This window comes from Natrix helvetica (genome assembly GCF_964273705.1).
Source record: "Natrix helvetica genome assembly, chromosome: W".
Taxonomy (NCBI): Eukaryota; Metazoa; Chordata; class Lepidosauria; order Squamata; family Natricidae; genus Natrix; species Natrix helvetica.
This window is the reverse complement of record NC_138555.1, coordinates 83,638,882-83,650,995: the sequence shown is the minus strand read 5'-3', so window position 1 is coordinate 83,650,995 and position 12,114 is coordinate 83,638,882. Positions and strand designations below refer to the sequence as shown.

General features: G+C 47.7%; 2 protein-coding genes across 6 annotated transcripts in view; one reads left to right on the top strand and one right to left on the bottom strand.

Moving 5' to 3' along the window:
- LOC309400722 (chromosome-associated kinesin KIF4-like) overlaps positions 1-9,430 on the bottom strand; it is a 53,017-nt gene extending 43,587 nt beyond the window's left edge. For 3 of the 5 annotated variants that reach the window (XM_081969360.1, XM_081969361.1, XM_081969362.1), the window contains exons 1-7: positions 9,195-9,430; positions 7,018-7,159; positions 6,118-6,232; positions 4,899-5,089; positions 2,016-2,108; positions 936-1,102; positions 166-260 (exon numbers count right to left, since the gene is read on the bottom strand). In XM_081969360.1, the coding sequence (XP_081825486.1) occupies positions 166-260; positions 936-1,102; positions 2,016-2,108; positions 4,899-5,089; positions 6,118-6,232; positions 7,018-7,140 (784 nt within the window). In that variant the 5' untranslated portion in view covers positions 7,141-7,159; positions 9,195-9,430. The remainder of the gene's footprint in view (positions 1-165; positions 261-935; positions 1,103-2,015; positions 2,109-4,898; positions 5,090-6,117; positions 6,233-7,017; positions 7,160-9,194) is intronic. The other 2 variants (XM_081969363.1, XM_081969364.1) reach the window with 2 other exon arrangements.
- The window catches only part of LOC309400637 (PDZ domain-containing protein 11-like), a gene marked incomplete at its 5' end in the record, with an annotated part of 8,708 nt that continues 4,308 nt past the window's right edge, over positions 7,715-12,114 (top strand). Inside the window, one exon of the mRNA XM_081969197.1 lies at positions 7,715-7,765. Coding sequence (XP_081825323.1) covers positions 7,715-7,765 — 51 coding nt within the window. The remainder of the gene's footprint in view (positions 7,766-12,114) is intronic.

The window sequence follows — 12,114 nt, the reverse complement described above, 5'->3', positions numbered from 1 at the left end:
AGTCAGAGCTGAAGAAGCTTCTTGGAGAAGCGAAAAGCCTTCAGATGAAAAGAACCAGAAAGTCCAGTTGCCTCTGGGGAAAAAAAAACACCTTTGGGACAACCATGACTTAGATAACTGAAAATCTCCATAGACCCATGATTTAGTAAATTTCCCCCTTTTCACCTTCTCGCAACCGTTCTCCTTCCGCTTTCGTCTTCTTCTGCCTCTCCGACCCAGCCAGGTCCACCAGATGCAATTTTGAAAGAAAGCTAACGTTCCTAAACGGGAAACAGTCCGTTAACTCAAGCTGCCGGGATTTGAGAAAGTGCTTAAATGTGGAATATTTAAAACACTTGACTGGATCTCCCGTGGCTGAATTACATTAGGAAACCCACAAGAGCAAAACAAGGAGGCGTTTTCCTGTCCTTCAATCTCTCTTGTGCTCCTAGAAGAACTCCAGTTTATTTAGATTTCTTTTTAATTCCCGCATTGGTCATTTTTAAATAAACAATTCAAGGTGGCAAACGCACATAATCTTTTCTCTTCCCTCCCGTTTTCCTCACAACAACCCTGTGAGTTGAGTTGAGTAGAGTAGAGTAGAGAGAGGGACTGGCCCAAAGTCACCCGGCCGACTTTCGTGCCTAAGGTAGAACTATAACTTACTGTCTCCTGGTGATTGACACAAAGCCACCCACACTGCTTTCGTGCCCCAGGTAGAACTATAACTCACTATCTCCTAGTGATTGACCCAGTCGCCGACATCGCTTTCATGTCTCAGGTAGAACTGTAACTCACAGTCCCCTGGTGATTGAGCCAAAGTCACCCCGGCGGCTTTCATGCCTAAGGGAGGATCTCGAACTCACCTCCATCTCCTGGTTTCTTACTAGACTAAACCTATCAAAAAGGCTGCAAGGCCCCATAAAAAGATTGGTTACCCAGACACTTTTTCTTACTCGTCAGCCTTGCTTTTCTGCTCCACGCAGACGGTGAAGATGGCATGGGAGCGGGAGGACTGCGTATTCATCGCTGTGGCTGCTACCGTTCGGGAGTTGTTGCCTTGTTCCAGGCAGTGGACCGTCTCCTGCGCACTCGACACCATGTGCTCCGTCAGACCCACAATCTGTGTGGAAGCAAGAGGAGGTGGGGGGGGAAAAAATTCCTCATGTTCCCGAGACTGGCATCCCAACACACCAGGCTGAATTTTGGCCCACGCCTGTGACGTCGTAAAATGTGATTTTTATCCTCTTTTATTAGACTTGCTTCAGGGCTCCAGCCCTCGAGAGACACAAGGGCGTGATTCCGCACTTGCAATCATTTAGAAATACAATACAATACAATACAATAGTAGAGTTGGAAGGGACCTTGGAGGTCTTCTAGTCCAACCCCCTGCCTAGGCAGGAAACCCTATACCGTTTCAGACAAATAGCTATCCAACATCTTCTTAAAGACTTCCAGTGTTGGGGCATTCACAACTTCTGGAGGCAACTTCTGTTCCACTGATTAATTGTTCTAACTGTCAGGAAATTCCTCCTCAGTTCTAAGTTGCTTCTCTCCTTGATTAGTTTCCACCCATTGCTTCTTGTTCTGCCCTCAGGTGCCCTGGAGAATAGTTTGACTCCCTCTTCTTTGTGGCAACCCCTGAGATATTGGAACACTGCTATCATGTCTCCCCTGGTCCTTCTTTCTCTTAAGCTAAACATACCCAGTTCCTGCAACCGTTCTTCATATGTTTTAGTCTCCAGTCCCCTAATCCTCTTTGTTGCTCTTCTCTGCACTCTTTCTAGAGTCTCCGCATCTTTTTTATAGAACCATAGAACCATTGGGCCGGAAGGGACCTCAGAGGTCTTCTAGTCCAACCCCCTGCTCAAGGCAGGAGACCCGATGCCATCCCAAACAAACAGTTGTCCCATCTCTTCAATGTCGGAGCATCTACGACGTCGTTCTACTGATTAATTGTCAGGAAATTCCATCTAATTTCTAGATACTCGATGTTTCTCCCTTAGATTTAGCAAAGTATTAAGAAAGTATCCTACCTTAATGCCTCCCTTGGGGTCTTCCCGAATGCTTATCTGAGAACTTCTTTCCTTGCCCGCTGCCAAGAGATCTAAGATGTCTTCGTTGTAAATCTGAAGGCGTTAGAAGGCAAACAAGCTGAAGGGAGCAGGCCGTAAACCAGAGTGGGGAACTACGGCCCCTTTAAGGACCTGTGGATTTCAACTCCCAGGATCCCTGAGCCTGCTATGCTTTAATGAGCTGCAAACTTTAACCCTGGGAGTTAAAGGGATTCTGGGAGTTAAACTTCAGAGATCGTAAAAGGGCCATGGTTTCCCACCCTCTGCAATAAATAAAAGCTGCGTGGCCTTACATTAGCTGACGGTAGAATCCGTTTTCAAATGAACTAACAAGAGTTTCTGTGGAACTGTTTTAGCTTGGAAGTCAAATGTAGGTTAAACAGCTAGCTAGCAGGCTGCCTGCTTAAAATAATCACCCTTTAAACGGTCAGGAAAATGTTTCTAAATTGTTCTTCAAATGTATTTATCAACTGAAAACTTTTCACTGGTAGTTTGGTGGCCAAAGGACAGTGCTGGTTATTTATCGGTCAATATATTTGTTTTCGTAGATTTTCACGGGTGTAGATATGCTGGTTTTGTTGTATTCGGGTCTTTTCCCGTGTAAGGTTGAGATTGTCTTTGCAACGTTTCGGCAGGATCTCACCTGCCATCTTCAAGCGTGGGCTCAAAATGTGGGCTCAAAATGGGAACGGAGCTGCCGTCTTTCTGTAAGTCTTGGTGGGAGGGGATGGGGTGCTGGCTTTGTTTCAGTAAGTGGAATGATTGGTTGTGTGGTTGTATCATGATTGGTAGATTGGTGCTGATTGGTGCAGGCTGTGTGTGCATTGTTGTTTTGTATTGTAATGGCTTGGGTGGTGGGTGGTGTTCGTTTGTTGGCTAGGGCTGGTTTCCAGATGTTTGGTAGGCGGCAAAATTCTCCACAAGCACAATATCAGGACAGCCTTCACCACTGACCAAAAAATAGCCAACATCTTAAGAAACCCCAAAGACAAAATCCAGCTAGAAAACCAAGGAGTCTACGAAATACCATGCAAAATCTGCCCAGCAATATACATAGGACAAACAAACAGGAGAATAAATGCACGCATCACAGAACACAAAAACGCAGTAAGAAAAAAAGAAAAAACTTCTTCCCTTTTCCAGCACCTTAAAGCTACAGGACACGAAATCAACTTTGAAGGAGCCAGGTTAATCTCCAAAACAGAACACTTCCACAAGAGAATAATCATGGAAGCCATCGAAATAGAGAAACACCCCCACAGCATGAACAAACGTGATGATACCTCCCGCCTACCAAACATCTGGAAACCAGCCCTAGCCAACAAACGAACACCACCCACCACCCAAGCCGTTAAAATACAAAACAACAATGCACACACAACCTGCACCAATCAGCACCAATCTACCAATCATGATACAACCACACAACCAATCATTCCACTTACTGAAACAAAGCCAGCACCCCATCCCCTCCCACCAAGACTTACAGAAAGACGGCAGCTCCGTTCCCAATTTAAGCCCACATTTTAAGCCCACAGCTTGAAGATGGCAGGTGAGATCCTGCCGAAATGTATGTATATATATGTATGTATGTATGTATGTATGTATGTATGTATGTATGTATGTGTTGTATTTGTACTGATAAATAAATAAAGGGGTTGTAACACAAATACATACATACATACATACATACATACATACATCTTACTCTTGATTTAACTGTGTTGTTAGTAGGCTTTGGTTTATTATTTTATTGAACTGTAAAGTGGTGGTTTGATTAAAGCAGTAAACACCACCCCAATCAAGGACCCACCAGCTCAGAGCTAACAGGAGCAGCCTTATCAGGGAATTCCTACTACTAGGGCAAGCACAGAGAGCGAACCCCACTCCCTTCCAGCGCTGATAACGTTACCTAATCAAGCCACGAAATGTCTGCCAGAAACCAACCCAGCTGAGACAACCCAAAGGGCCCCATATTCCTCCTTCCTCCTCGTCTTCTCCTTCTGTTTCTCCTGCACTCTGCAAAACCTACTCCCCGCTACCACTGACGATTCTCCCTAGTTGGACCATGAAACATCGGCAAGGAAACCACCAAGCTCAGAGTGGCACCAAGGACTCCTGAGGCCTCCTCTTCTCCGCAAGCCCCACTTCCCTCTAACACTGATGATGTTACCTAGTAGGGTCAGGAAATGTCTGCAAGAAAAGAGCCACGCTCAGAGAGCACCAAGGATCGCATAGTTCAACCTTGAGCTACAAATACACTCTTCTATCGGGGAAACTAATTAGTTGTTCAGGACCCCACTCAGATAGCCAATCAACCCGATTCTTCTTGACCGGTCCAATGCCCAACCCGTTCAAAGACCGCCTGGCTCCTGTTTCTCCTGCACTCTGCAAAACCTACTCCCCGCTACCACTGACGATTCTCCCTAGTTGGACCATGAAACATCGGCAAGGAAACCACCAAGCTCAGAGTGGCACCAAGGACTCCTGAGGCCTCCTCTTCTCCGCAAGCCCCACTTCCCTCTAACACTGATGATGTTACCTAGTAGGGCCAGGAAATGTCTGCAAGAAAAGAGCCACGCTCAGAGAGCACCAAGGATCGCATAGTTCAACCTTGAGCTACAAATACACTCTTCTATCGGGGAAACTAATTAGTTGTTCAGGACCCCACTCAGATAGCCAATCAACCCGATTCTTCTTGACCGGTCCAATGCCCAACCCGTTCAAAGACCGCCTGGCTCCTAATTAATTACAACCTTGTTTGAATTAAAAAAACAACAACACCCGGAATAAGCATGTCTGTGGCACAGTGCTGGCATCCTTTGGCTCCGAATCGAAACTTACCTCCAAGTAGGAGACTTTCAAGGCAAACTGCCACTCCACTTTCTGCTGCAGCTCTTGGAAAAGCAGCATGATGACCCGTGGAATGGCTCCGACCGCGGGGTCGTTCTCTTGGTCAGAAGTATACGTCCCGCCCATGGAATAGGTCTTCCCGGAGCCCGTCTGCCCGTAGGCTAAAACCGTGGCGTTGTAGCCTGGGTAGTGAGACAAAGCATAGAATCAAGATCACATGAAGTATTGGTATTTATGAAACCCTCAGTCAGGCAACCCTTGGAATGCGGCAACTTATTTCAGTCATCGCACTACCAAAAAAAAAAGATGTTGAGACTTTGGAGAAGTGAGAGGCAGTGGCTCAGTGGCTAAGAAGCTGAGCTTGTCGATCAGAAAGGTCGGCAGTTTGGCGGTTCGAATCCCTAGCGCCGCATCATGGAGGGAGCTCGTTACTTGTCCCAGCTTCTGCCAACCTAGCAGTTCGAAAGCATGTAAAAATGCAAGTAGAAAAATAGGAACCACCTTTGGTGGGAAAGTAACAGCGTTCCGTGCGCCTTCGGCATTGAGTCATGCCGACCACATGACCACAGAGACGTCTTCGGGCAGCGCTGGCTCTTTGGCTTTGAAATGGAGATGAGCACCGTCCCCTAGAGTCGGGAACAACTAGCACATCTGTGCGAGGGAAATCTTTACCTTACTTTGGGAAAAAGTGCAGAGAAGAGCAACTAAGATGATCAAAGGCCTGGAGACTAAAACATCGGAAGAACGGTTGCAGGATTTGGGTTTGGCTAGTCTAGAGAAAAGGAGGACTAGGGGGGACATGATAGCAGTCTTCCAGTATTTGAGGGGCTGCCACAAAGAAGGGGTGTGTGTCAATATTTCCCATAGCACCTGAAGGCAGGACAAGAAACAATAGATGGAAACTAATCAAGGAGAGAAGCAATCTAGAAATAAGGAGAAACTTCCTAACAGTGTGGGCAATTCACCAGCTTCTCTTCAGAAATTTGGGGGCGCCCACCACGGGATGTTTTTAAAGAGTCCAAACAGTCACTTATCTGAAATGGAACAGGAGTAAGTCACTTTTCGAGGGCCGCTGTAACTTTGGACGGTCTCTAAATGGAACGGTTGTAAGTCAAGGACTGTCTGTACATGTTTTGGGGGAACGTCAAAGACGAAGCGTGTCTCCGAGATTGAAATGTCGCCTGAATGCCCAGCTTCTAGAGGCTCTTACCAGAGAAAATCCCCCTTATAAGAGGGGCGATGCAGGAGTTGAAGACTTCCTCCTGCTCCGTTGATGGATCAAAGACATAGTCGTATGTAAAAGGTTTGTCCTTGCCTAGAATCACCTGCAGGAAAGGAGCAGAAAGAGAAGAGTCGTAACCATACCATCCTGCCGTCTTGCCTTACCCCCTAGTCCTCGTCCTACGGCCACAACGGGGCCCACAATTTCCATGCTAAGCAAGACAGGTAGTCGGTGAGTTTTGCCTCGTTTCGCGAGCTCTCTGGCCACGGTTGTTAAGTGAATCTGGCTTTCCCCCATTGACTTTGCTTGCCAAAGGGGGCCAAATGACCTTGGGGCTCTGCGACCGTCATAACTGCAGGTCAGTCGCCAAGTGTCCGAATTTCATTTATGTGACCACAGGGATGCTGCCACCGTTGGAAGGTGTGAGATACGGTCACAAGCAATTTTCCTCACTGCCATTCAGGGCGGATAAAAATCGATGACTTAAAAAAAAAATCAGATTTTTAAATTTTTGTATCAAATTATTTTTAATAAAATGCTTTGGGAGTAAAAATCTATCTACAGCTAGTTTTCCATTTAAGATACATTAATACGTTAGTTTCTTCAGCATGAAATGGGGCTTAGTTATGTAGCATGAGGCTGAATATTCTGCAATATTGAGACTGTCGGTGTGTCAAGAGCGGGTCAGAGGAGGAGCTGCTGCGAGACAGAGGTGACAGCTACTCTTTAAAAAGGATGATTTAAATCGACTTGATTTAAATCAAATCCACCATGCTGCCACTGTAATTTTGAAAGGTCAGTAAGCAAATGCTTCGAAGTCGAGGACTTCCTACATTAAGACATTGCCAGAAGAGCTAAAAAATTTCCCAGCTATGAATTTTCCCTCACCTGTGGCTCTCCAGGGACAAAAGATAAACACATCTGGCAACCCTCCGCAATTTCTTTGGGGACGAGCGGGCGGCATCTCAATGCTACCTTCACCGGGATTACACGGTCTTCCTCTTTAGGCATTGTATATTCTCGTACCTTCCTGAAAGAAATCACAAATGTTATTAAAACAAATGCAGCCTTTTTTCCCCCCGCCAGCAAGCAGTAATTTCCAAACATTGGCATCCATGTATAGGTTGGTGACAATCAACTGTGTAGTAAGGAGTAACCCTTTTTCCCCCCGGTATCAGGACTTATTTTATTCTTTTAAAAAGTAAATTCTACATGTAGTACACAAAGGCAATCTAGTTTAAAAAAAAGCTTTTCCGAGCATTTCATTAAGTGGGTCTGTCAATATTTGGAAAGTACAACAGAAATTTTAAAACTCTGAAACTACAACCCAATATTCTCACTGAATTTTAAAGTTCAGCTTTTAAGTGAATAAATCAGCTATTCCTCCAATTAAGGGCCATGTCTCCCACTGAAGATCATGGAGATGGATCTCTCGCACTCCAGGCATGATCTACATGGGTCAGACACCAGACACATACCCCTCAGCTGAGACTCCCATCAAAACCAGCAACCTACACTGACTTATCCGTTGGCAGGTTGATAATTGAACTCCTCATATGAATATTGCTAACACTACATAGAGGTTATGTCAGGGCAACTGGACTTGGATTTGAAGCATTTTGCTTCCTGTGCTGAGGTGAGTTTGCACCAACAAGAAAAGAAGCCCAGTTGCCATGATTCAACCTCCAGAAGACTCTTCCCTGAGAATTTTCCTTGACACATTGCCAATGTTAGGAAATTATTAGTCTACAAAAGGAAACTTTTTAAAGCTGAGCTCCACTCCTTGTGATTTGACAGACAGGGTCATATGGATTTCTTGGCAAAAGTACAGAGGCTGCTTGATTTTGCTTTCTAGGATGTAGGAGAACTTCCTGGTTTAACCTAACCCCTTTGGGGTTTCTTCATGGGGTCCCATCCAAATGCTAACCATCCTATCTAGCTTCTTGACATCAGCCAACTCCAGCAACTGCGTGGCTAACGTCCACGAGACAATGTCCACAAGAACCTTATTGGGCAACTCCCCTGTAAATCAAATCGGTATTAAGCCTCCAATGAAAAGGACCGAAGTGAAAACTCAAGGTTGATCGTTGCCAAAGCCAAACTAAAAGAAGTCGTGGTCGCTTCAGTTTTTTTTTTTTAAAGTCACCAATTCTATTCTTCCCTGCCATTTCTCACCCAACCACAGATCTCTTTGGCTGTCAAAAGCAGGGCCGTTCAGCCCAACCCAAATCTCCCAAGCCTTCCAATTGCGGGAGAAAAAAACAGGAGGGTGAGCTGTTCCCCAAAGGAGCATCACTTTTATTCCCCTTAAAAAAAAAATAAAGTTTCCCAAACTTTCCAGCTTCGTGGACCGGAAGGGAAAAGAGATGGTTTCACATGAGCAGCGGGCAGCTCTCCAAAAAGCTTCAGTGGGCCACAACCCACTGGTCTAACATCTGTTTAAAGGCTTCCCCATGAAGGAAAGTCCAGGCCCTCCCAAGCCTTTTGGGGCTTTCTCAGGAATGTTTTGTTTTAAGTGTGATCCAACCAAAATCCGCTTCCTTGTCATTTCAGCGAATCATCTCCCGATTTTTGGAAGAGCTCCAAGCCGTTCTTCTCTCTTCAAATCCTTGAAGATGGTTGACATGTCTTCCCTGTCTCGTGACCAGGCTAAACCTCTCTGGACTTGAGATTCTGGAGGGGGGTCGTGAGTGCGAAAGATCCACTCTCACACCCTCTCCCCTGAAAGGTTGGGGGGATTGCTGGCCAAGCTCTTCCATTTTGGGAGGGGGAGGAAGGGGGGACCCCTTCCCAAAAGCAGCATCCCTTCGAACAGCATCCCTTTCAAAATGTGAAACTCGAGGGGGGAAAAAGTGGAAACAGCCCCGGCGAAGCCACGAGGGAGGAACGAAGATCCAAGAATCCCCTCGGAAGAGAAGCCAGGCGAGGATCCCCGCTCCGGCCACGGGCTGCCTTCCTCCCCCCCCTTCCCCGCCCCGGACGGTTCCTTCCTCCGAAGGGCCACAATGCGGGGGAGGCCGCCTGGTCTCGGGCTCCAAAGCCCCGGAACGGCAGCCCAGGCCTACCTCGCAGGGTTGTTGTTTTGTGACCCCCACCGAAGCAACCCCCTCACAAATGCAAAAAAAGGCGGGAAACGATGGGCGCCTCAGGGAAAAGGCGCCTCTTCTTCCCTCCGACGGATTCCCGAAGCCTTCCAAGCGCGCGGCTCCGCCGGACGGTGGGAAAAAAAGAAACGTCGCAGCTGACAAGACGGCTCGCCTCACCGGCCGACCGTTAAGGCGGTCCTCCTTCGGGCCCGCCCACGTTTAAATGTGGCGCCAAGCCTCGGGGGGGCGGGGCACGTCGGCCGCGACGTCAGGACGCATGCGCCCGCCCGCGCGTGTATGGTTTCCTAGGCTACGGAGGTGGGGGGGGGAAGCCGCCAAAGGAGGGTCGAATGTGGTGGTTGGGGCCGGAAGGGGCTTCCGAGAAGCATTTTCGGGGACGGTTTCTCGGTGGGGAGAGGCGGCGGACAGGGTGGAGGTCTTCTCTGCCCCCGTGAGGCAAGTAAACGGCGGAGGCGCCGTTTTCCTGATTGGCGTTGCTCTATTCCTCAGGACTCTATGGCGCCGTAGTCGACGTCGATGTCAAAGCCGCCCCTTTAGCCTCGCCCCTATGTCACGTGGGTCGGATGAAGCGGGTCTTTTTTTTTTCAAATGATGAAAAAGGCGCATTGTCAGCGGCGCCCTTTTTTTACCTCACCCACCGCCAGGCGGCGTTGCCATGGCAACCCCCCCTTAGCGGGCTTCCCTCGCGCTTCCAGCCAATCCGAGCGCCGTCTCTACCGTCATGCAAGAACAGGCGGCCCAATAGCAGGAGGGAAATGGCTTTCCCTCCTTCCGATTGGCTTGACTGGGGAGGAAAAGCCTGCTTGGATTGGAGGAAGGAAAACAGGGAGGCGGGGCCTTCCGGATTCCCTCAGACCAGCCGCCTGAGGCCGGCGGGGAAGGTGGGCCGTTCCCGGAAGCCAGGCCGCGGAAGGAGAGCGACGAGGGCGGCCTGCGGAACTCCCAGAGACTGGAGGCTGAGTCAGGTCGGTCCTCGGAAGAGCCGGGGCTGCGGGGATTGGAGAGACGCTGCCGGAGAGCGTCGTTTCTGCGGAGGGAAACGAGGGGAGGCGAGGCGGCCGGGCCTTCGGGGCTCATAGTTCCTTCCTTGTCCTCGTTTTACGACTGCGAGGCCTTAGGGACAGGGAGGCCCCCATTTCTGTCTATGCCTGGGTGTCTAAATATGTGTATATCAATAACAATTGCTCTGTGTATCTTTGTATGTAAGGAAATTGATTAATATGTATATAGCATATTTAATATAATACACACACACACACACATATACATACATACATAATACATACATATACACACAGAAACATCTATATGTGTATGTGTGTGTATGTATGCATATGTAATAATAATAATAGCCTTTATTGTCATTGTGCATCATGTATAAAATGAAATGGGTGTGTGTGTGTGTGTGTGTGTGTGTCTTCATGTATATCAGTGGTGGGATATGACCGATAGGCCCCGGTATGGGCGTACCGGTACCTGCTGGGAGCACCAGGTACCGTTCTGGTACGGTGCTCCGGAGGGCCTAGCCCGTCCTCCTTACTGGTATTTGAGCCAATCGGGGCTTCCGCGCATGGAGAGTATGGCGCCTGCGCGACACTCCGCCGAGCAGCTGGAGCGTCATGGGCGGTAAGTACGCATGCGCTTGCTGTGGTGGATGCCCGGCCCTATTGTACCGTACCAGTTGCAACGGGATCTGGAACCCACCACTGATGTATATTATACCTGTATACACCTACATACATCTCTGTGTGTGTATTTGTTTTCGTAGATTTTCACGGGTGCAGGTATGCTGGTCTTGTTGTATTCGGGTCTTTTCCCGTGTTAAGATTGAGATTGCCTTGGCAACGTTTCAGCGAGGTCCCACTCGCCATCTTCAGGCTGGGTTTTGGGCTTAAAGCGTGATCGGAGCTGCCGTCTTTCTATAAATCTTGGTGGGTGGGTGTGGAGTGCTGGCTTTGTTTCAGTAAGTGGATTGATTGGCTGTGTTGTTGTATCATGATTGGTAGATTGGTGCTGGCTGTGGGTCCGTTGTTGTTCCGTGTTGTAACGGCCTGGGTGGTGGGTGGGGCTTGTTTGTTGACCAGGGCTGGTTTCCAGATGTCTGGTAGGCGGGAGTTATCGTCACGTTTATTCATGTTGTGAGGGTGTTTCTCTATTTCGATGGCTTCCATACTTATTCTCTTGTTGAAGTGTTTTGTTTTGGAGATTAACCTGGATTAACCCAAAACTGAACACTTCAACAAGAGAATAATTATGGAAGCCATCGAAATAGAGAAACATCCCACAACACGAAGGCAATCCAGTTAAAAAAAGCTTTCCTGAGCATTTCATTAAGTGGGTCTGTCAATATTTGGAAAGTACAACAGAAATTTTAAAACTCTGAAACTACAACCCAATATTCTCACTGAATTTAAAGTTCAGCTTTTAAGTGAATAAATCAGCTATTCCCCCAATTAAGGGCCATGTCTCCCACTGAAGATCATGGAGATGGATCTCTCACACTCCAGGCATGATCTACATGGGTCAGACACCAGACAGACACATACCCCTCAGCTGAGACTCCCATCAAAACCAGCAACCTACACTGACTTATCCGTTGGCAGGTTGATAACTGAACTCCTCATATGAATATTGCTAACACTACATAGAAGTTATGGCAGGGCAACTGGACTTGGATTTGAAGCATTTTGCTTCTTGGATTAACCCAAAACTGAACACTTCAACAAGAGAATAATTATGGAAGCCATCGAAATAGAGAAACATCCCACAACACGAATAAACGTGATGATACTTCCCGCTAACAGACGTCTGGAAACCAGCCCTGGTCAACAACAAACGAGCCCCACCCACCACCCAGGCCGTTACAACACAAAACAAC